General features: G+C 30.9%; 3 protein-coding genes across 3 annotated transcripts; 2 read left to right on the top strand and 1 right to left on the bottom strand.

Moving 5' to 3' along the window:
* The first annotated feature begins 11,765 nt into the window (after positions 1-11,765).
* On the top strand, positions 11,766-13,791 carry LOC109816230 (myb family transcription factor PHL8). The gene is made up of 6 exons (XM_020381149.3): positions 11,766-12,242; positions 12,363-12,439; positions 12,542-12,599; positions 12,683-12,758; positions 12,877-12,946; positions 13,043-13,791. Exons 1-6 carry the CDS (start codon positions 12,110-12,112, stop codon positions 13,664-13,666), a joined length of 1,038 nt encoding a protein of 345 aa, XP_020236738.1. The 5' UTR covers positions 11,766-12,109; the 3' UTR covers positions 13,667-13,791.
* Positions 13,792-17,917: 4,126 nt separating this feature from the next.
* LOC109816239 ((R)-mandelonitrile lyase-like) lies at positions 17,918-20,375 on the top strand. The gene is made up of 3 exons (XM_020381161.3): positions 17,918-18,123; positions 18,401-19,051; positions 19,361-20,375. Exons 1-3 carry the CDS (start codon positions 17,943-17,945, stop codon positions 20,236-20,238), a joined length of 1,710 nt encoding a protein of 569 aa, XP_020236750.1. The 5' UTR covers positions 17,918-17,942; the 3' UTR covers positions 20,239-20,375.
* Positions 20,376-20,740: 365 nt separating this feature from the next.
* Positions 20,741-21,795, bottom strand: LOC109816232 (E3 ubiquitin-protein ligase MPSR1). Its single transcript, XM_020381152.3, has one exon. The coding sequence runs from the start codon at positions 21,709-21,711 to the stop codon at positions 20,884-20,886; it is 828 nt and encodes a 275-aa protein (XP_020236741.1). The 5' UTR covers positions 21,712-21,795; the 3' UTR covers positions 20,741-20,883.
* Positions 21,796-23,131: the final 1,336 nt, after the last annotated feature.

Raw genomic sequence — 23,131 nt, 5'->3', positions numbered from 1 at the left:
TTCAACCTCATTCTTATGTGTTATTTTGTGTATTTAAAAAATAATCTTATATTTTGAATATGAAATGAATTTACTTTAAAAATATACATGGATAAAAAAAATGATACTTTGATAAAAAAAAAGTGAATTGTCTCTTTATTTTGTTCCTTTAATTTAAAAAATGATATATGGATAAAAAAAAAATCTTATTTCTTTTAAAATATATACATTTTCTCTTTTGTTTGTCAATTTTTTTAGTGTTATTTTTATTTATTTATAATTAAAATAGGGAACATAGATCTACTGCGATACGTGATTTATAGTTTTGTCCAATTTAATATGTCTGATTCAAAAATGATAATGACGGACATTTTGAACTATGGAATACAACTATTAGCCTGATTATATATATTTTAGCCTTATGAAAATAATAATTTTTCTTTTGCAACGGAATAATATTTTTTTTCATGAGAGCTTTGATATTCCATATAAAAGTAATTGAAAACAACAGATATGTTACTTCAACTTAATAACGTCAAACATAGAGTGTTCAAAAGAGACAAGATGGGTGTTGTAGAAAATTATTTTGAAACTGAAGGAATAGGAAGACACAAATAGAATATGTAGTTACTCTATATATTATCTCACTAATGATCAATAACTAAAATTTCTAACGTACTAACTACTCTTAACACCCCCTCTTAAGATGATAAGTAGTATCATTACAATCATCTTGATTTACAAGCAACAATAAAAGAAAAAATAACATGAAGCAGATAAACTATTTTTTAAAACATATTTGACAAAAAAAAAATGAATAGAATTAATAGCCCAAACAAATGAAAACCTAAATCACAAGGGAGAGTTGAACATAGCTAGAGATTTTTTCCTTTCTAAAATGGAGGAGCATATGCATCACTGCTTTATGAAGCAACTAACTAGCATATGGTATGCATTCGTTTTTTGCCACCTCGTGATTTTTGTTTAGCACACTGCAACATCTTCAACTCCGTTGCATGCATCAACATTCTCCAGCAACAAGTTGGAGTGATCTAGTTCGAATTAAGAGAATTCAAACTCAAAATTTTCGTGCTGAAGTTGTATTTCCTTTCCATCTTCATTGTTTTCAGCATCAAGTTCCCGATCTTTACAACGGTACCATCCACTGCAGGAAGTTTGATTGGAACCTAAAAGTGATTATTTCTTCCTCGAAGATAGTGATGCACACATTTGAATTGATCTAAAATGACAAATTATTTATGAGTGCCCATCAGTTTCTCTCACCAAACACTGAATGAAGCTTTCTGATTTGATTTGCGCTACTATGGTACTTCTTGATTTCTCTGTGAACTGATGATTTTAGCCTAAATTAATGTGGCTTTCTCATGTCTATTGTTGTTGAAGCTATTTTTTGATGATTTGCTTCTTCAAAGTCTTTGCTTTGATGAATTTGTGTGGATTTTGTTGGGTTTGTGTCATTGCTAGAAGGAGCATTTGTTTTGCCACAAGGTTATTTGTGGAATTGAGCAACTGAGTGCTTGTGGCAAAGGAATCAATTTGAGAAACTGTTGCTTTAGCAAGCACATATATTTAGCTTTCATCTTCTTTTACAGTGAAATCATTGCTCTCTCCATGAGTGACTCTGATACCGTATCAAATATAATTGAAAAGAACACATACAAATCACTCTAACTTATCAAGACCAAACATTAAAGAGTTCAAAATAGGGAAGATGAGTGCGATAGAAAATCATTTTAAAAATGATTGAACAAAAAGATACAATGAAAGTATGTAGATGGTCCATATATAGAACTTAATAACTATCTCTAACAAATTAATAACCACAAATAATATTTCTAATAAATTAATTATCAATTTTTAATGTGAAAATTGTCTCTTCTTATATAATATATTTTAATTATATCATTAGTCAATTTGAAATTTTCTTTAACATATTCATTTTACACTGTCAACTAAACATCTCAAGTAGAAAATTATAAATTTGAACATATGTGTGAGTTGTTCAACAATAATCCAATAACAAGTGAACATAGACCTAAAAATAATCATTAAGTAAGAGATGCTAATAACTTTCTATTATTGTATTATTAATTGAAAATAATAATAAAAAATTGTAAGTCTTACCACTAAATTTTAAAAATGTGATTTTTAACCTAACACAATTCTATAAAATTAACTTGTAATAAAATAATTGTCTTTACTTATATATTATATTTTAATCCTTCACTAATTGATGTTAGAACTCTAATAGTAATAGTAGTCACTAGAAAGTGATAGTTGAATATTTGAACTATAGAATGCATCTATTAGCTTTTATATATATTCTGGCCTTGTAGAAATGAATTAAATCAGCTGATTGTAAATATCCTAGCATATTGTGGTTGTAAATAAGAAACGGTGAAATGGAAACAATGCAGCACCTGTAGTTGTTCCTCATACATACAATGTTCAATAAAGAGAAGAAAACCCAGAAAAAAGCTACCACTACCTCTGCGTGTTCCATTATCGAAATGTTTGAAAAAGTTATACTAAGTAGCATGCTTTTCAACATTAGTTGCATACGCATATTTTGCTCAAGATTCTCACGTGCAAGAATCGAAAGACGTTTCTTTAAAGCATTGGATATATTCTTTTTTCTTTTATACATGAAATGATTGTTAGGAACTTGGGTTAAACGAGTGGATGTCTGTCAAAGGACTTAAAAGCATGTATAGATGTGGAAATTGACCATTTTGGTGGAGAAAGTGGGTGTGAGGTGTCACTCACTGCTTTGCCATCCCATCACTTTATGTTCATTGTTCCCTCTCTTACTAGTGCATATGGGAATATTTCTTACCGCGTAAGAGAATTTATCTTCATGCCTGCAGACAGTGACTCAAAGTTGGGTACAAGATTTATTTTAGCTTTAAATGTCTAGTAGAATGTTTTTAGAATTACATGGACCACCTTTACGTTCATAGCACCTCACCAACTAGGAAAAAACTCATTCCACTTTGAAATAGATCTTCTGAACTTGGAGATTTAAAGAAATAGTCTAGGTCTAATGTTCACAATTATGGTATTGGATAACTTTAAAAAAGACTATGTCTATGTTGTTAAAGAGTTTACATTAACTAGCAATATAGTAAAAGGGAAATTATCACCTTAAAAATTGATTTTATAGGATAGAATTAAATTTAAATTTACATTTTAAAATGATATTAAAGTCTATCTTAATGTCAGTTGTTAAATTTATAAAGACATTATTAAATTACTTTCAGACGGTCAAAATATTTAATTATTAACATGATATATGTATTGAAATCTTACATAAATTAATGATATAATCAAAATAATAAATATAAATAAAGATAATCTTTACCTTAAAAATTGATTTTGTAAAATAAAGTTAGATTTGTATAAGGTTGTTATTTGACTATGTCCATATATACAGAAGATCTTTGTGTACCAAGGTGATTAGTTCAGTTCTTACCATTTCTATCAAATATTAATTCTTGTTATCTACATATTTATGTGAATTTAAATATCAGCCTAAAATTTAAAGTTGAAACTGTTTTGATGGGCCAAGGAAACTCAAGATAAAATGAGCTTATGAGTTTTTATCTAATAATTAATTCAACTTAAAAGTTGTTGGTTACATAATACTACCCATTTCCTCACTTTACCTACATTGTCTAATAATCCGGCCGGTGTCTGAAATCTCAAAGCTTATTAACTTCCTTTTCTCCCTATTTTCTAAATATGGAGTTAATTACTTTAATTAGTCACTGAACTAAAAGATATTTGTCATATATACCTGAAAAATGGAAAAAAAAAAACCAAAATTTAGAATAATGCAACCAAAGCTCCAAAGCATCCCATAAAGTCATTTCATAACAACAAGTGATAAAGCCTCAACAGAAAAGCTAGTACACATATCAAAACAGGCTAGCCAAATACTACACCTTTCTATAAATAAAAACACTGATCCTCAGTTATGTAGTGTAGTCCTATGATTGTCTCCAAATTATTGTAATAGGAGTATATAATAATGAAAAAGAAGCTCTTTTCTGCAAAATCTTATTTTTCTTAGGAAAGAAGTTGGATGTTACTTTTGGGTTGTTTCTAAGGTAGAAAATTTCCTTTCCAAAGTGCATGGTTCCAACCAAAAGAATGGAAAAGATGCGTTTTGTGGCAGGACCAATGTCTAACTGACATCGTACCTGCCTGCCAATTGTTGAAGGAAGAAGAGACTTAAAGGAAAGAGATGGTGCAGGAAAGTGTTTCATCAGTAAGTGCTTACAACTACAAAGTTATTGATAATAGTGAAGCTTTTAACCCATGCATGACGCATCTTCACTTTCTTTGCAAATACTCTCCTTTTGGTATCAGTTTTATTTTTATTTGATCTGTGGATTTGGATTGTATCTGTTAATAGAATGGTCAAAGGGTCTTATACTTAATGGATTATTAATGGAAGAAATGTTAAAAGACACTCTCGCTGATATTCTTTTTCTTAAGTTTTTAATTATTAGTAGAACATTACTATTTTTAGTAGATTTTATAGCTAAATCAGGAGAAACAGAAATATAGACTACATAATTTATAGTTTTTAATAAATTTTAATAAATATTAAAAAATGGTTATGAAAAAAATTATTGAGTGACAGGAACATTCTTTTCATTGGTAAACACCCTGCCAGATATTGATAAAAGAATAGTAATAGGAATTCTTATTAAAAATTACCTTATCAATGCTTTGAACATCATGGTAAAATGTATAACAGTTTTTAATAAAAAAAACTAACTTTTAGTTTCTCATCAGATATATTACTGTACCAAAAGAAAAAAAAAAAGAAGAAGATATTTTAAGAGCATTTGATTAGCATTTGTCAAAGGAAAACCATCTTCAGATTACTACCGATGAGTTATTGATAATGCAGCAGTCATCATTGGACTTTAAGTCAAGCTTTGAGTGTGCTGTGACCTGTTGTTAAGAATGTCTTTGTCATTGGTTGTTCCATAACTTGATTAACCATTTGATCATGGTGTTGAAGAATAATGAGTTATTCTTATTTCTTAGCATGAAAGATGAAAGATGCCTTCCATCTATACGCATGCGGTCCTGTATATATATACTTTATATCATAAGATGTATGCGATTATATAATATTGTATGATAAGATCTAATTCTGATTTTTTTTGACAATTTCCAAAATATGTACATGATATTGGACGATTTTGTTTCCTACTCGGATAATCAGAAAGATGCATTTAATTTGTATGCACCTTACAATCCTATATATTTTAAAATTATCTTATCACAACATTTTTTTTTACTGTAGATAAGAAAGAAAAGAGTGCAAGATAAGACAAGATTAGTGATATAGATTATGTTTGAATAAGTTTTTCAAAAAAAATATAAAATAAGAAAATAAGTAGGAAAAAATTTAACTTTTCTCATAAGCTAATTAAAATTAATTTATATATAAGTTAAAACCAAATTTTTTAGAGAAGTTAAAATTATTTAACTTTTTGTAGAAGTTGATTTTAACTTATATATAAACTATTTCTAATTTATGAGATTTTTTATATTTTTTATTTCTTCTTGTATACATATTTATGGAAAAACTAATCTAAAGGAAGTGAAAGTATTGAGAAGTGAAAATAATAATAGTGAAAATAGTATTGCCCATTATCTTTTATGGAAGTAAAGTATTAAGAAGGAGAGAGTGGACTTTATGCCCTTGCTAGTTGGGCTGACATCTCAAACCCAAAATGGGGCCATAACATGTATAGTAGTTGGCAAGCTTTATGACTCTTAAAAGCTTTAACTTGAATATGCAAAACAGGTTTTAGTGAATCCTGCGTACTAATTGTTCGAAATAAGGAATCCGTTTACTCCAAGAGTAAATCTACTTAGACTTACTCCGTTTAATAATTCATGTTTTACATCAAATTTTAACAATTCAATCGTTTAATTTAAAGTTTTTAATGCATAGATCAAATCTGTAAATTTAAAAAAAAAAATTAAAAATCATTTGATACTTCGTTTCACCAATTCAAATTGACGGATAATCAAATGGTTTTTAAACTTTCTAAAAATTTATAGATTTGATTTATGTATTAAGAACTTTAAATTGAATGGTTAGATCTTTGAAATTTGATGTAAAATATGAGTTATTGAATGAAACTTCTGAAGTAAACGGATTCCTTCTTTCTTATATATATATATAGATCTTTTCTAACAAATCATCATATCTAGTTAATGCATCATATCATCGTATACCTTCTAAATCAAATAATTGACTAAAATAGTTGAGAAATCGCTAATAAAACAAGGATGCTTCTTCACCTCGTGTAGGCAATATGTTTACAAAAATGTATGTCCACAATCTTTTCAATTTCATTTTTTAGTAAAATATTAATTTAGTGCTTGAAATTAATTAGTACTATCGATCAATATTTATATGACTCTTAATATTATAAAAATAAAAATAAAAATTAGGCAAATTTAATTCTGATTTTTTTTTTATAAGGAAGTTTTTTCACTGATAAATCTTATAGGAGTAAAGTGATACCTCCAGTCACGACAGTATATCCTTTAATAAGAGTTGAACCATGGTTATTAATTAAAAAGTATTGGTTAATTTGAATAAACAACTTTTGGTAATTATTATTTTTATAGACAAAAGAAGCTCTTTGATGAAACTTGTAGATTTCACAAAAAAGCAAACCATGCTTTTTTGCTTCGTAAACTAAGTAAATATTTTTATAGTACAATGTTTAACATGGAGCAATTTAAAAAGTGTTTGATAGAAAGAAAATTTTTTAGTATTCAAAAATCATGATTCTTAGTAATCATAATCTTGAATCATGATACTGAAAAATGATTAAAATATATTTGATTGACAATAAATGTTTGTGAGACTGGGATTGTTTATAAATATTACTTAAGAATTAAATATTTTTACAACATTAATTAAGAAAATTAAGATAATGTAATATTTTTATCGTAATAAGATTTTCACCTTCTCTCATAGGAACAATACGATAAGAAATTTATATAAAAATTATTTTTGAGAAACCATTTTTCTTAAGAATCTAATTTTTGGATTCATGAGAAAGGACAATCTTTTTGTGTACCAAACGCTTCTTTAGGGATGAGTAAATTTTTGAAAAATTTTCTAAAAAGCATGTGAGTGAGAACAAAGTAGGTTGAAAAATCTTGTATTGATTTTTAGGGATAGTTATTAATCTTAAAAGCAGTCAATCATCTAAAAAAGATTACCTATGAAAGGTTTTAACCAATGAATAATTCTAATCAATGAAGAGTTATGAAGTGTCACAACCTAAAGTGTCATTGAATACAACTACTGAAACATTAAAATTAAAGTGTTTAAAATAATATCTTCCAGTTGAAAGTTATTCAACCATATATGTTGTATTTTGATTTCTTCTAGTATATATTGAATGCACTTTTTTTTTATTTATTAAAAAGGCTCACATTTACTTTTTTGTTTTTTTTGTTATGCCACTGTCACTAGCAGCCTAAGTGCTTGTTTAGGTTGATTTGTTTTTTTTTAACTTCATGTTAATAATTTCTAAAATAATCGAATGTGTACTAAATTGCTAAACTTGCATATTTCATATTCTTTTCAGGGAGTGACTTATATTTTCAGTATTAGTTTAGATTTGATAGAAGTTAGATATGAATATAGTTGAAGGTCACTCATTGCTTATCTTGTTGGTGCAACTTGCTTATTCTATCTTTATTTTGGCTTGTTATAGTATCTCACCATTTTCATATAACTCATTTTTACTTTTTCAAATTAAGTAACTATTTTTTTCAATCAACAATTTTAAAATATTTTGCTAAATGAATCCTACAAATAATTCCACATCCTTATATTTTATTACATAAAATTTTATTAATTATTTGTTAATATTATTGGGCAAAGAAAATATAACAGGTACTTATTTAAGAACTTTGTACTTAGAAAGTACTAATATAAACGTCACTATCTTAATAAGCATCAGTGCTTAATAAGAAAAAGTTGATGAACACCTCCTTTGTAGGTGGCCTAGGACTTTTATATATAAGATTAGACTACTCCATGAATTCTATTTCTTAATAATACTCTGTTTATCAAAAGCAAACTTCATGTTCTTTTTTCTTTTAATTTTTTTGAATTAAAAACCAACTTAATTCATAATTTCTTCTGCAGTGGTCTTCCAATTATTATGAAATTGATGTGGCAGAGGCCCAGAAAAATTTGATGCTTTGCCTGAATTATATATGTGGCGAATATTCTTGTACGATTCTGTTTTGTCTTCTCAGGCAGTTCATGAAAGACCTTGGATGCTTGAACAAATATGTTATGCCCCAATGAGACTCAAGAATTTAACAAAACTGCAGCATTCAATGTTTAACAACTGTAGCCATGTAGGGGGTTGTAGATAGAGTGAGAAGTTATATTCTTAGAAATTCTAGTTTCAATTTGCCAATCTCAAATTTTTAATATTTTATTAAATATCTTATTCCTATATATATATATATATATATTTGTCTATACCACCTGTATTATTTATTAAAAACAGTAAAAAAAATCTGAATATTTAACTTGAAACTACTTATTAAACTAAAGTAATTTCGAACTGGTTAATTCGCATGCTGGATCGGTACTTACTTTTTTATATTCTTTAATGAACCTCGGATATACCTGCATTATATAACTGGATGGTATTAGTATGCGTTTTATGTCATCCACCTAGTTCAATTATTTGAAGCACTCAGTGCTATTACTCTGATGCGTAGTGGGCCATTTTAACTGGAGTTAGATTAGGATTGAGCCTAAGAGAAAATTCTTGATGTGAATAAGTTATTTGCAAAACTTCAAGAAGATGGGAGCATTGTTCATACTTTGGTCTGCTAGAAAATGCACTGATCATACAAGCATAGGTTAAGTGTACTTTTAGGAGCATCCTTGAGCACACATGGGAGGCCTAGTTAGAGCTCAAGGGCAGCTATACACTTAGACTCAACATGCCCCCTCAAAACTGTTATTTATTGAAAATCTTATTTCCAAAAATGGTAAGGTTAAAATATAGTATAAAAATGAAAAATAATTCTTAATTTATAAATTGATTTTGTAAAATTAAATTAGGTTTAAATATATATTTTTTAAGATGATATTAGAATATGATTATTGTTGAACTTTTCAAATAATGTGAAAGCTTTTTTCAAGATATCACTACCCAAGAGCCTATGTCATGAGATGATATTGAAGTACCTTTCATGACCTGATCTGTTGAAAACCTATACAATTATGGCACCTTATAGGTCTGAGTAAACGATGTTCAAGTTTCCTAATTGCGCGGAATATGTCTTGACTTTGATTTGTTTTGCTGACACAAATTAAGCAAAGGAAGTGCAAGAAAATGTAGCAGATAAAATAAAGATACAATGCTTCAAGCCTACTCTACCACTCTTGCTAAATTCACCTAGTGACATATTGCTGACGTCATTATGTGCAAGTGACCGTGTTTGACACAACATTTTTGTTTCAGTAAAATTGAATTATTCTATGGTGGGATGTTGACAAGTTCCTTTTGCTTCTCTTTTTGTGATTCCTGAGGCCACATTCTTCTCATCTTCTTTCACTGCTTTTGGATTTGTGAGATCTTCCTTGATGGGGCCATTAAAAGAGTAATAATTGATGAGGCAACTTTGCTTAAATGACTTTTGATTCACCGGACCTTCTCCTACTGATCTAATAAAAATACCGGGGTCCCTTTGGATTTAGCATCATCATGGAATCTCCTTTACCTGTTGTGGAATATATTAAAGCAAGAAAGGAGCTTCAAGTACAGCACCTGTTAAAGATGAACCTCTTGCAATTACTCTTCCTCTTTTTTCCCTTGTTTTTCAAACGTTTGGTCCACACACCACATATACCTCTTAACAATAATAATATTCCTTTCTTTCAATGTGAGCTAAGCTTGCCACTAAGGTATTTCAAGACACAAGCAGCAGATGCTTACATATCAAGAACCTACCCTTCCTCCTTTGTAGGCCCCACCAACACCACCCTTATACTCTACTATTATTTCTTATCAACTTATGTATATACACATATAAAGGATAATGGTAACTATTGGTTAGTGGATTTTTTATTTTTCACACACAAAATATTGTCTTGCATTCCACTAGCAGTTGAATTGTGGTAAGTCAACTAATCAGGATAGTGTGTGTGTGGAAGTGTTGCTCATCTAATGGATAGCTTAAAAGTAAAAATGGGTCGATTTTCCTCAGTTTTGAATCATGGGACACTGTTCAACAATTCTAGTAGATCAGATGGAATTTCATGGTACTAAAATGGCAGTGTTTTGAAGGCCAAATAATTGCATTTTGATTATTATGGTGATCAAACTCCAAACGCCACCCCAAGATACGTATGTGAAGAGTGGCTTGCTCCAATTGACTTTTACAATTTGTTGTTGGCCATTATAAACCTCCTTTACCCTTTTCTTCTTTCCTTTTATTTTTGGTGAAAACTTCTTTTCTTTTTTCCTCTTCAACTTATTGGATATATATCACAGCATTAAAGCATGCATCCCCTTTAGAATAATTTCTTTATGGGACTTCTATGATGAGTGAGCCCTGTAGATGTCTTTGATAATAATTCATATTACAAAGAAAAGTGCACAGCCACATAGTGTGTGTATGTTCTGTCCATCTCCTTCTGACTCTAATAATTTTACTAACTTCCATTAGTTATTTTGTTGCCTTGCAGCTCAACAGCAATATATAGAGGAAATTCCTACTTCTCACTTCTCAGTACAATGCAATTGGAATACAAAACTTCATTCTATTATTTTTATTAGAAAAAAAAATGTGTGTGCTATAGTGTCTTATGTTATGCATGTTATGGCTAAATTCCTTGATGGAATACAGCTTTATAATCAATGATGAATTTATATATACATGACCCTACCGATTGATTGGGTTAGTGCTTAGTTATGTCATGACAAGCACTGAACTGTGGTGATGGTCCCTTAATGAACTTGGGGGTTGTGACTTGTGATTCCTTTGCACGGATAATCTAAGAAATTAATTGTTACCTGTTAAGTGTCTTGAACAAACACGTATTTTATTCGTTTCATTTTCAAAGTAGCTCCATCTTAATCTTTGAATACGGTTGATTAGTTCTCTTTTCTTCTACATTACTTTCTTTGTACAAACATGGGGACTCTGGGTCCAAAAATCCAATCCTAGATTCTTTGATTCCTCCATCCCTACATGGAACAAAAAGAATCTGCCAATGGCACCACAAACAAACACTACATAAAAGAAAATCATAATTAAAGTATTTGACTAGACTTTTTTATTTTCAAAAATATTTTTGAAGTTAAAACTATTCAATAATTTGATAACTTGTTACACTCGAAGCTATTTTTTCCTTATGGGAAATACAACCATGTAAAAAAAAACATCTCCTTTTGAAACAAAAGCTTTTGTAGGAAATGAAATTTGGGAGAAAGATAAATTCATTTAGTTTTCACTTTGAATGGCCAGATGAAAATATTCTTAACAGCATGCCCATGATTTTATTTTTCCTAAAAGTTTCTCACAGCATTAAGAAAGTAGTACCCTATTATTCATTATGGTGGGCCTACCTAATTCAGTAGGGAATCAACCATAGGGATAGTGAAGTGGGAAAACAGCAAGATAAAAACAAACCACACACTTTCCCTCTTTTCTCTCCTTTTAAGACTCAAAATTGAGCTGTTTTGCTTTCCCTGTTTTTGCTGCATCAGAGATTCTCTCCACCCCATTCAAGTCAAAGAGGAAAGAATAGAGGGAATTTTTTTTTTATAAAAAAAAAGGAAAAGTTGGTATGAAATGGGATGAGAGAGGAAGAACCACAGCTCATGGCATATATTCCCCCAACATAACCCCACTTATGTTTCCTGATATGGAGTGAGATCATAGAACAACACATCCAACTCCATGTTATAAAGAGAACTATAGCTGGCATATTTTGATGCATAGCTATAAGGATCAAAAGACATATCTATGTTTCAGTCCTTTACCAGTAAGTAAGTAGTAACTCATCCAAAAATAGCAAATGGATCTGCAAAACATGCAAAACCAAAGCATGCATTTTGTGCTGTCGACTGATGCCAAACCAAGGCTAAAATGGACTCCTGAGCTTCACCAACGGTTCATTGAAGCAACCAATCAGCTTGGAGGTGCAGATAGTGAGTATAACAAAAACCTTGATGACTACACCTTAATATTTATATTATTATTATTGTTATTATTAGATTTCGTAGAACATTTTAGCTAACATTATTTTTCACTGTGGCATCATGTGGCAGAAGCAACTCCAAAGAGTCTCATGAGGGTGATGGGCATTCCAGGACTTACTTTGTACCACCTAAAGAGCCATTTACAGGCATTCATTCCCCTTTTGTAATGATATTATAATTCTATGGTTCCTATTCACTGAATCTGGAAATCAGGAGTTGTGACTTTTTTTGTGTGTTTCTGGTTACAGAAATATAGGCTTGGGAAAAGCCAACAACTTGAAACCTGCTCTGACAACAAACAAGAAGGTGACTTATAGTGTGTCTAGTTCAACAGCAAATAGCATGATTGATAATTATCTCATTTGGCATAATATTTTCTTTCGGTGCAGATTACATAGAAACCAAGAGCAGTGATGGCCATTGCAGCAGGGAAATCAGTCTTGGGGCCCAGAATCAAATTACTGAGTAATAATAATTAGAAATTGATCTAAATTTTCATTTTATTATTAAAAACTATGTCTCAAAGGGAAATGGTATGTCCTAGAAATGCTTTTATTGATCAAGTTGTGTGTTTGTTTACCAGAAACATGCAGATTGCTCAGGCTCTCCAAATGCAAATGGAAGTACAAAGGAAACTTTATGAACAAATTGAGGTAGCACTAGCACATATGATATATCAAATTAAATGAATTTTAAGTGATAGTTCATAAGAACATGTTAATCAATTCATGGTGATTCACTGATTTCAGGTGCAGAAACATTTGCAACTCAGAATTGAAGCTCAAGGGAAGTATTTACAGTCAGTTTTGAAAAAGGCACAGGAAGCACTTGCTGGATACAACTCTTCCCCTGTGGGAATAGAACTCACAAAAGCTGAACTTTCTCAGCTAGTTACCATCATCAACAATGCTTGTCCAAGCTCTCCCATCTCAGAACTCACAGAAACAAGAGGGTTGAGTTTAAACTGTGGAGGAGAAAGGAAAAGAGACAGAGGCACCATGTGTTCACTGGAAAGTTCTTTGACATCTTCTGAAAGCTCAGGGAGAAAGGAAGAGAAACAACCAATAGAAGAAATAGGAGAGTTCAAAAGCTCCAAGAGTGTTTCACTTGAATTGCCCTTAATGAACACTCACACTGAGGATAAAGCATCCAATGGAGGCTCAACCAATGAGGCTAGTGGAAGAAAGAGAACCAAATCTGATGATGGCAATTGTGTTGTTGAGCAACCATGTGGGAAAAGATGTAGCAACAAGTTGAGGAAAGCCAAGTTGTCAGAAATGCTTGACTTGAACAGCCAATGTCAGAGTGACATGGACTCAACAAGTTCAAAAACATTAGACTTAAACTGCAGCTTAAACTTTTGGGAACCATGAAGATGGTTTTTATACTTTCTAATTAATTATATGAACGTATGCAGCAAAATCATTATCATAAAAGAAATATGTTTATATAGTATGTATATTTTTATTATAATGAGAAGAAAGAACATTTGACTGTATATCCTGGTCAAGAGAAAAGGTGCAAGTATAACACACATATAATCATATCATATGGTGTGGTGTGGTGTGGTGTGGCACATCTCTCACACTACCATCTCTTGGTGCTGCAGATATTGGGCCATAGGATAACAAATTTTTGCTGTTACAAGTTGGTAATGGGTACCCACTGGTTTGGTTTAATTATGAGCCTTCTAAAGGCCCTACCAAAAGGAGTTGGTAACGTCTAACTCAGATCATTATTCCAGTTTTACTTCCAAGTAACTCACCAAGATTATTGTGTTAGGCACATATGAAGATAAATTGATGATAACTAGATAAGTTTACTTTAACCATCTAAGGGGAAGAAAGAAACTTATGAACTATAATGAAAGGGTGAATGATGAGTCAAAAAGACCATGCGCATTAATTTGAAAAATACATTTGATGATATTGGTGTAATGTTGTCGATATCCAAGAGGCAGCTCATAATTTGAATAATTCATTTTGGTAAATTCAATGATGCCTTCCCTTTATTCGGATATGAATGCATTATCCACATCAAATTTAGATGTGGAAGTTGCAACAAATTAAGCAAGTTCATAAGCATCTCACAGCAACTTTCGTTTTCTTATTTGCAAATTTGGGCTTCTCTTTGCCTTCACCTTGAAGTTAGAAATCATGAATATAACTCACTTGGCTGTTGCCTTGGTGAATTGAAACACTTTTGATGGTCACATTTGCCTCTTCCGTTGAAATGATTGTATCTCAAGTGTATCTTTGTTTTTAACATCATTAACTATATTAATTAGTAGTGGTTTGTCTTCATTTTAAGTTTTCTTAGCTACCGTAAATGATAACAATAATAAAAGAGATATTTGTATTTATATTTATTTATTTTAATGAACATATATTATTAATGTAAAATAATTTTACATAATTAATCAATCAGAGATTATTATTGGTATAACTTTTAAGGTTATTATTGTAAAAAATTAACAAGTTGTCATATAAAATAATTTGTGATTAGATGATTGTGTAAAACTATTTTACATGTTGGTGTAAGGTATTTTTTATCTTCTTTTTTTTTTAGTTTTCTTTTTACTCTTCAATCATCATGAATCACTTAATATTTTATTTCAATTTTTGAAATAACTGTTTCATTTCAACCTCTAACATCAGTTACATTGTTAAAGAAACCATACTTAATTACATATAAAATTCAAATCAATTCTAAAGAATACAACAAAAAAAAAGGATAGTGCTTAAGGTTATCATAATTAAGACAATTATTTTGACTTCTCTAATTATCATAATTAATAAAATAATCTAGACTTTCTTAGTTTCCTTAATTATAAGATTAAGTAAGATTTTTTATTTTTTATATTCAATTCTACTTGTATATAAACAATGTACATAGAGTCGTAAATAAAGAGTGAAAAATAATCATTTCTGATTCGGCAATAGGGAAAATCCTTAATATAAATTATTATTAATACAAATAAGATCCTATATTGTGAATAAAAAAATAAGATCCTATATATTATGTTGAATTTAATTAAAACATATTTATAGTGTAAAAAATTTGTATATTATCATTTAATTACGAACGATTTAGTAAAAGTTACACTAATCACTTAATATATAAACTAACTAATACAAAATATTTTAATTTAATTAAGTAATCTCGAGTTAGTTTCAAAAGATACTTGTAGTCTAGAAAGAAAATAAAACTTTTATAATTGTGTATCAATATTAAACTTTTTTTCAAAAGAAAAACTAATCATTTGGGATAATTCTAATTAAAAGAAATTCAAAATTAGTTAAGATTTAACATTTTTCACAATTTTTACAATGTCGTGTCATTTTAATTATTTTAAACATTTCAATTTAATTTTTTACTCCAATTTAGCAACTCTAAAAATATTCTTAAATCAACCTCATAACTTATCACACACTTATAAAAAGCAACTCATAAAAGCAACATATAATTAAAAAAAATGCTGATCATTAGTTAAAACTAACTATAGGACCACAAAAAAAAAAAAAAAATTAAAGAGCAACATATTATGATGTGAAATTATTGAGTTGCACTCCAATTGCTAATAATTAATTCTAGAGCTACTTTTTCAGTTGTTTTTACATAAGTAACTATTGTTAAAGTTGTTCTTAATAAACACTTCTTTTCATTTTCTATTTTTTAGAACAAGTATTAAATATTATAACGTACACTTTTCATTACTTTTCTTAATATTGTGTTGGTTTCTAATGATTAGTTCCAAGGAATCCAAGACTGTGTATACGTGGGTTAAGAATATTAGAATACACTTTCACCCTTTATTTTAGCCATCTATGCACAAACCACATGAGTAATGAGAAACCGAGATCCAATTTAACACCAAAATTACCTCCATATAATACAAAGGATTTGCAACGTGTGAAATGTTTATCAGTTAATACAAAATCAGCATCATAAGTTATTTTGCCCTTTCTAGCTTCAACCAATAACGATGAGAAAAGAAAAAACAACAATCAATAGTATCTTAACTCTTTAACTCTAGATTAACAACCCTCCTCGATTCACCAAAAGGAAAACATTGTTAGTTCTTTGCAATTTTAAGGTGGAAAAGCAATATATATATATATATATATATATATATATATATATATATATATATGCTATGGAAAAGTGATACCAATAGTACACTTGGATCTTACACTTTTTCTTAATATACTTTTTTATTAGTTGAAATTTTAATACTTTTTTTATTACTTTAGAAATGGGATCCACCAAATGAAGGTGGAATTTGCTCCCTCCAAACGTTAATATAAATAAAATTTATTTATTTATCTACTAAGTAAAAAAAATAATTAACATCAATTAATTTTGTTAGTTTTAATTAATTAAAAATAGTTTTTTAATATTTTCCTTCATTGGAATTTGATATCATCAAATATATAAGAAAATAATAAAAATAGAATCTCAATTAAATAAAAAAGATATTTTAAAAATAAGATCATATCATTAAATAAGATTAAAATTATTTAAAACTTATTTATATTTTAATTTCTTTTTATTATATCATTAATCGCATTTAGTCATTTACTATTCATTCTTTACATATTGTTATAAATAAAATTCTCTTAAATGAGGATGAAGAAATCTACTCACTAAACCCTTCATCAATTATAACTTATATGATTTGCTTTTGACTAGATTAAAGAAGTGAATTTGCCCGGAGTTCATAAACTAGTTCAGACACCATCTAATTACAATTATAAAAATAACTGATAACTGAAAGCATTTAAATAATACCCCACTAATTAACCCCCATTATGTACTTCAAACAGAGAAAGACATATTGCGTAAAACCTTGACAAAGTATATATTAGAAATTAGAGGTAGATTACAATAATTAACTCCTAAATCATTTCATATACTTGCATTAATAGTTACAGAAGATAAAGATTTCCACTTACTCCTTTGGATCCGTTTTCATCATATTATTCATAGTCAAGAAATGGCATGCGAGGCACGTGGCACACCTTTCCAACCCTCACTTTTTTCTTCCAAATACTTAGCCTCCGATTATGGGCCATAGTCACCAATTTCCACCATAAGGGGTACCCACTAATATAATTTATTATCCTTCTTAAGGCCCTACTTAAAATGTGAATAAGTGACGTTTAACCCAGTCCATCAATTATGCCTACATGCATAATTATTGTTATAAACAAGATTATTACATTTTGAACCCATTTTTACCTACATGCAATTATGCCAACCCAAAAGCTTATAAGAAGGACACATGCATAATGTTCACTTTTTTTAGCGTATAAGAAAGTCACCATAAACATGCTATGAAAGTGAAATTTTAAGGATTTAAGAAATTACATAAACTGATTGGATGGAATCATTAGCCTTGAACTTCAAAAAATTTATTGGGGACTTGATTCACACAAAATATTATTAAAACAAAACTTCAATTTTAGTTTTTTAATATCACATCCACCTAGAAAATTCAAGGTTAGACACAAACATTATGGCCGTAACAGACAACGGTTGTCGCCAACAAAGGAAGAAGGAATGATTAGTAACACCATGCGCATTTTTTTAAATACTTTATGCTATGTAAACTTTAATCAATTGGTGTCACCAGCCAAGAGAAAACAAATGATTCGTATAGCCCACATTTTGGCAAATAAAATCATGCTCTTCCTCTGCTCCCAAGTCAATGCATTACCTGATTGCAATATGGAACTTCCAAAAATCAACCAAGTTCATAAGCTTCTGACAGCATTTTTATTGTTCCTTCTGGCAAGTTTTGGCTTGTCTTTCCCTTTCGAGCCTCAAGGTAAGTTGTACAACTTTGGTTTCCTTTTTTAATTAAGCTTAAAACAATATTTTGATAGGTCTTTGTAGTACACCAGAGTTCATATATATATATATAAGATGTTGTCTATTTTAGGTCTAAATCTTATAGATTTATTTTTAGTTATCACTTAAAAGTCTCTCATTAATGACGACATTTGTATATATATAAACTTATTTTCCTCCTTTTTTCTAACGATAAGGATTTTGATTATAACCTAATAGTCTCAACACAACTAACACTTATTTTCACTATGTAGGTGGAAATAGGCAATGGCACATGACTTCAGATGTTAAGGAAGTAGCAGGCAAGTCTTATGACTATATTATAGTGGGGGGAGGCACATGTGGCTGTCCTTTAGCTGCTACTCTATCAGAGAAATTCTCCGTGTTACTCATAGAAAGAGGTGGTTCACCATATGGGAATCCCTTGGTGATAGAAAGGAGGTACTATGGTTTTCCATTTATTAAGACAGACAAATACATGTCAGTGGCACAAAGTTTCACTTCACAAGATGGAGTTGGCAATGTGAGAGGGAGAGTTCTTGGTGGATCATCAGCTATAAATGGGGGGTTTTACAGTAGAGCAAGTGAGGATTTTGTTTACAAAGCTGGTTGGGACAAGAAGCTGGTCAAGGAAGCTTATGAATGGGTGGAATCAAAGGTTGTCTTTCCTCCTTTTTTTCTCTCTCCATGGCAATCTGTTGCTGAATTCAGCCTCCTTGAAGCAGGAGTTTTGCCATACAATGGCTTTAGCTTGGAACATATAAAGGGAACCAAGATTTCTGGGAGTGTGTTTGATGAATTTGGAAAGAGACACACGTCAGCTGACCTTCTAAATGCAGGGAACCCAAAGAACCTCACAGTCCTTCTAAATGCCACAGTCAAGAGTATCATCTTCCATCACAGTAGTAAGTGATAGATAAGAATAAAGCCTTTTTCTGTAACTAGGTATAATAGGGTGGTCAATATCATGTTTGGTTAACTAGTCTAAACTAAAGCACTTAAAAATCTCTTTAGTTAAAATTAACTTAAACAATTTAATTTTTGTAAAAATTCTCTCATCTAGAGCTTAAGATGATTTTAGCTTAAAAATTCAATTCATTTTACTTTTTATTTTCTTTTTATATGAATATTTATAAGGAAAAGAAAGTAAAGAGAGTCTACAATAGAATTTTTTCAGTACTCAACCTTGAATTTTGACCACTCAAATATTGTAGGTTACAGGAATGAAACCAGAGCTAAGGGTATAAGGTTCATTCAGAGTAATGGCACTTTGGATGAAACCTATGAAGCCTACATCACAAAAGTCCAGAATTCAAGCACAAGGGGTGATGTCATATTGGCAGCAGGTGCATTGGGTAGCCCTCAACTTCTGCTGTTAAGTGGCATAGGGCCAAAAGAACAGCTGAGAAGGTTCAACATTCCAGTAGTGCATGACATGAAAGGGGTTGGGCAAGGAATGCAAGACAACCCTTGCATAGCAGTTTTGGTGGATTCCAAGCCACAGAATAGGCTCCCTGATCCACCCCAAATTGCTGGCATAACAGATGACTTCAAAATCATAGTTGAAGCATCAATACTTCCCCTAAGTTCCAACTCATCAAGGGTTAATGTTGCTGCCAAGATAGCAATGCCTAGTTCCAAAGGCGTGCTTGAACTTAACAACACAGATCCCAGGCTGAACCCTTCTGTGAGGTTCAACTATCTAGCAAGTGAAAATGACATGGAAGAATGCATTAAGATGACAAAACTACTTGATCGAATTGCAAGGTCAAAGTCCATTGCATTTTTCCTTGGTGAGTCACGACAAGAAAAACTGACATCTACTAATGTTGATCTAAGAACCTTCTGCAAGAAAAATGTGAGAACTATATATCATTATCATGGGGGTTGCAGGGTTGGATCAGTTGTGGATGAGCACTACAAGGTCTATGGTATAAAGGGGTTGAGAATATTGGATGGCTCAACTTTTTCAGAGTCACCAGGCACAAACCCAATGGCTACCCTTCTGATGCTAGGAAGGTACCAAGGACTCAAGATTCTAAGAGAAAGGAAAGAAGCTTCTGACTCAAATGTCAAAGAGCACACAAAATGAGCTCCTTAATTACTACCTGTTAAACAAAACCAGTGTGTAAAAAAAGAATAAGGCAGCGCTTAGGAGCCTAACAGTGTGTATCATGAAAACAACAATTCTACTTTCACAATGTAAATTTATTTCATTTCTTTCCCTCTCATCCAATTCATTGGAATTAACTTCGAACAACAAAATGAAAGAAAAAAAAATTATTAACCGTTCCTTTTTCTTTGCCACCCCTGATCATATTAGTCTAATAATAAACGCTAACATCTCCTATTAGGAGAGTGAATGCATGCATTTGGACTGTGATATGTCTAGATTTGCCACTTGCCACAAAAGTTAAAAACAGGTGTAGACTCATCATCAAAACCAAGGTAAGGGTCATTGATGACACATTATATTACACACAAAAACCTGCCTTTTAGCATGTTCTAAATCGCAATTCCAGCCAAGTCTGTGGCAATTACCAATATCTAACCAACCATAATTGTAAATTGGTAAAAAAATATAAAATATATGATTAAAAAAAATAATCATTTTTATTTATTACCACAAGATATAACAACAATGTTGTGCTTATGTGCCTGTACATATTTTTCAGTCCTCCCCAACTTGAAAACCAACACCACTTTCAACCCAAAAAAAACATAAAACAAAATTTTTCTAACTCACAACAGCATCATCTCCATGGCTTGATGAAGAATCATCATTTGACTCAGCAGAAGCAGGTTGATCATGATCATGATCATGGCCTCTCCTAGTACTCCTATTAAAAGAAAAACTAACCCAAACCTCACCACCCCCTTCCTCTTCCCTCTTCTTCCCATCATCCCTCTCCTCCACAGGCATCTCATACCTACAAACAGGGCAATTCCCATGAATCCCCAACCACTTCTCAATACAACTAGAATGAAACTTATGCTTACAAGGCATCTCCTTCGCCACCCCACCAACCCCAAACTCCTCCAAACACACCACACACTCCAAATCCCCACACCCCTCTCCGATCTCCACGCTCGGCATCGCCTCTATCGACTCCTTCGACGCCGGCGGCCGGCCACCCTTCCCGCCCCCGAGCTCGCGAAACAGAGCCTCGAGGCTGGACGCGCCGTCGATGACCACCATGCCCTGAGTCAAGGGGTTGACCAAGATGATTCTTTGACGCTGCGAGGCTTCCGCGGGAGGCGTTTCCCGATCTGGGTCGCCGCTAGCTCTTCCCGGGTCGGAGAAGCCGAAGAGGAAGGGGAGAAACAGAGACATGTCTCTGTTCCGCTGGAAGCGTTGGAAGAGAGAGGAAATATCTGGCACCTCTGCCTCTGAAGACATGGGTTGTTGCGAGAGAGAAGAAGAGGGTGGAGAAATAATTGAGAATCGCTGAATGGAAAGATGGGGTGGAAAGGGGAGTGAATATAAGGGGAAACAGGGGAAGGAGAAGAGGGTGCGCCCACTGAAACTGATAGCGAAGGAATGTTGTGGAAGGATCTCGAACATTGTTTCTTGCTGTGTTTAGGTGACCCAATTAAATCACTATCTTATTCATTAAACTACCTTCACATATTTAGAGGCACTTATAGCCTATCCTTCTCTGCATCCTTCGTATTGTAGGGTGCAGCTTTTGGGGCTCTCACTCTTTTCCTCACTCTCACTCATGTTAAGGAAAGACTAACATTACATCATCACAGAATTTGACTTGTAATAACTCACATGTGTCAGATTCTATGTATAGTTAAAAATTCAGTATTTCAAAATAAAAATTATTATTCATAATATAAACTTGTTACATAAAATGTCGTAAAATAAGTTACTAAAATGTAATGATATTTTTTGGTTTGTACTGTTCACTATTGATAATAGTGACTAATCTCCTCACTACGTTAGAAGTGATGAGAAAAAAAATGGAAGCTATTAGATTTCTTATTTCTTTCTTTGCTAAATGTTAGATGTGTGTCTTGTATTTTTACTATTTACTTAAATTGCTTTCTTTTTTATATTTTTAATAAGGTAATAAAAATATTTATAAAAATTATATCATTATTTTTTATTTTTTTCCTTTACTATATTATTAATTTAAAATATATATTGATTTTTTCATAATTAATCTTTATTGTGGAGCCTAATTAATTTTTTAATAAAAAGTTTAATTGTGTTTTTTAATTAAAGTTTGAACCGGAAATCTAGCTGACTAGCTTCATGGTTTTGAATTTGGTTCCGCTTCACTATTTCTTTCAGCATAATGACTTTTATATTTTGAATTAATATATAATATAGTTTATTACTTTATTAACATGTGAAACTAAAGTGTAATTTCTCAGAAATTTTTAATATTCTTTAATTAAACTTTTAGTCTAATTCTCGTCTTATAGTAACTTATGTCAATCTTCAATACAATTTTTTTTTTATCCAAAATGAGATTCTAATTCTATTTGAAAACAAAATCAACTAAAAATATTGAATATAGTGTTTTAAAAATCCAAAGCAGGTCCAAACATGATCTTAAAAAATCACATTTAAATTTCGTGTTAGAGAGAGAGGGAGAGAAAATGTTATTTGTGTTGCTTTATTTTATGTAAATTAATTTTTTGGAGTATTAAATTTGTTTATTTTTTTATTTATTTTTCGCCATCAAACCATGTTGTTTTCGATCGAAACATGTGTATATTTTAATGATAATAGTTCCATCACCAATCTGTAATAAGATATGGTGCCGTTTGTATTTGTGACATATTCAAATGCTTCTAATTAGCTGCTGATCATCATTCTTTGGACAGCTGGGTGGCAAATAATAATGCCCAAATTGTACCAACTACTATATTCTAAAGTTTTAGTTTTCAAGTAAACAAATCAATATTATAAAAAAAAAATCTCTTAAAAAATCCGAGTTATAGTTGAATTTAATGTCCCTTTTTTCTTG

The sequence above is a fragment of the Cajanus cajan genome, chromosome 11 (assembly GCF_000230855.2).
Source record: "Cajanus cajan strain Asha chromosome 11, NIPB_CcT2T_4, whole genome shotgun sequence".
In the NCBI taxonomy this organism is placed as follows: Eukaryota; Viridiplantae; Streptophyta; class Magnoliopsida; order Fabales; family Fabaceae; genus Cajanus; species Cajanus cajan.
Note: the sequence above shows the minus strand (reverse complement) of the source record. Positions and strands in the feature narration are given on the sequence as shown.

What these genes read in the sequence shown, in the direction of transcription:
- LOC109816230 (XM_020381149.3), top strand. Translation starts at nt 12,110, where the DNA reads ATGGATCTGCAAAACATGCAAAACCAAAGCATGCATTTTGTGCTGTCG. An exon ending in CTCTGACAACAAACAAGAAG is followed by an intron (nt 12,600 to 12,682) that starts GTGACTTATAGT and finishes CTTTCGGTGCAG; the next exon opens with ATTACATAGAAACCAAGAGC. An exon ending in AACTTTATGAACAAATTGAG is followed by an intron (nt 12,947 to 13,042) that starts GTAGCACTAGCA and finishes CACTGATTTCAG; the next exon opens with GTGCAGAAACATTTGCAACT.
- LOC109816239 (XM_020381161.3), top strand. Translation starts at nt 17,943, where the DNA reads ATGATTCGTATAGCCCACATTTTGGCAAATAAAATCATGCTCTTCCTC. An exon ending in TTTCCCTTTCGAGCCTCAAG is followed by an intron (nt 18,124 to 18,400) that starts GTAAGTTGTACA and finishes TTCACTATGTAG; the next exon opens with GTGGAAATAGGCAATGGCAC. An exon ending in TATCATCTTCCATCACAGTA is followed by an intron (nt 19,052 to 19,360) that starts GTAAGTGATAGA and finishes CAAATATTGTAG; the next exon opens with GTTACAGGAATGAAACCAGA.
- LOC109816232 (XM_020381152.3), bottom strand. Translation starts at nt 21,711, where the DNA reads ATGTTCGAGATCCTTCCACAACATTCCTTCGCTATCAGTTTCAGTGGG.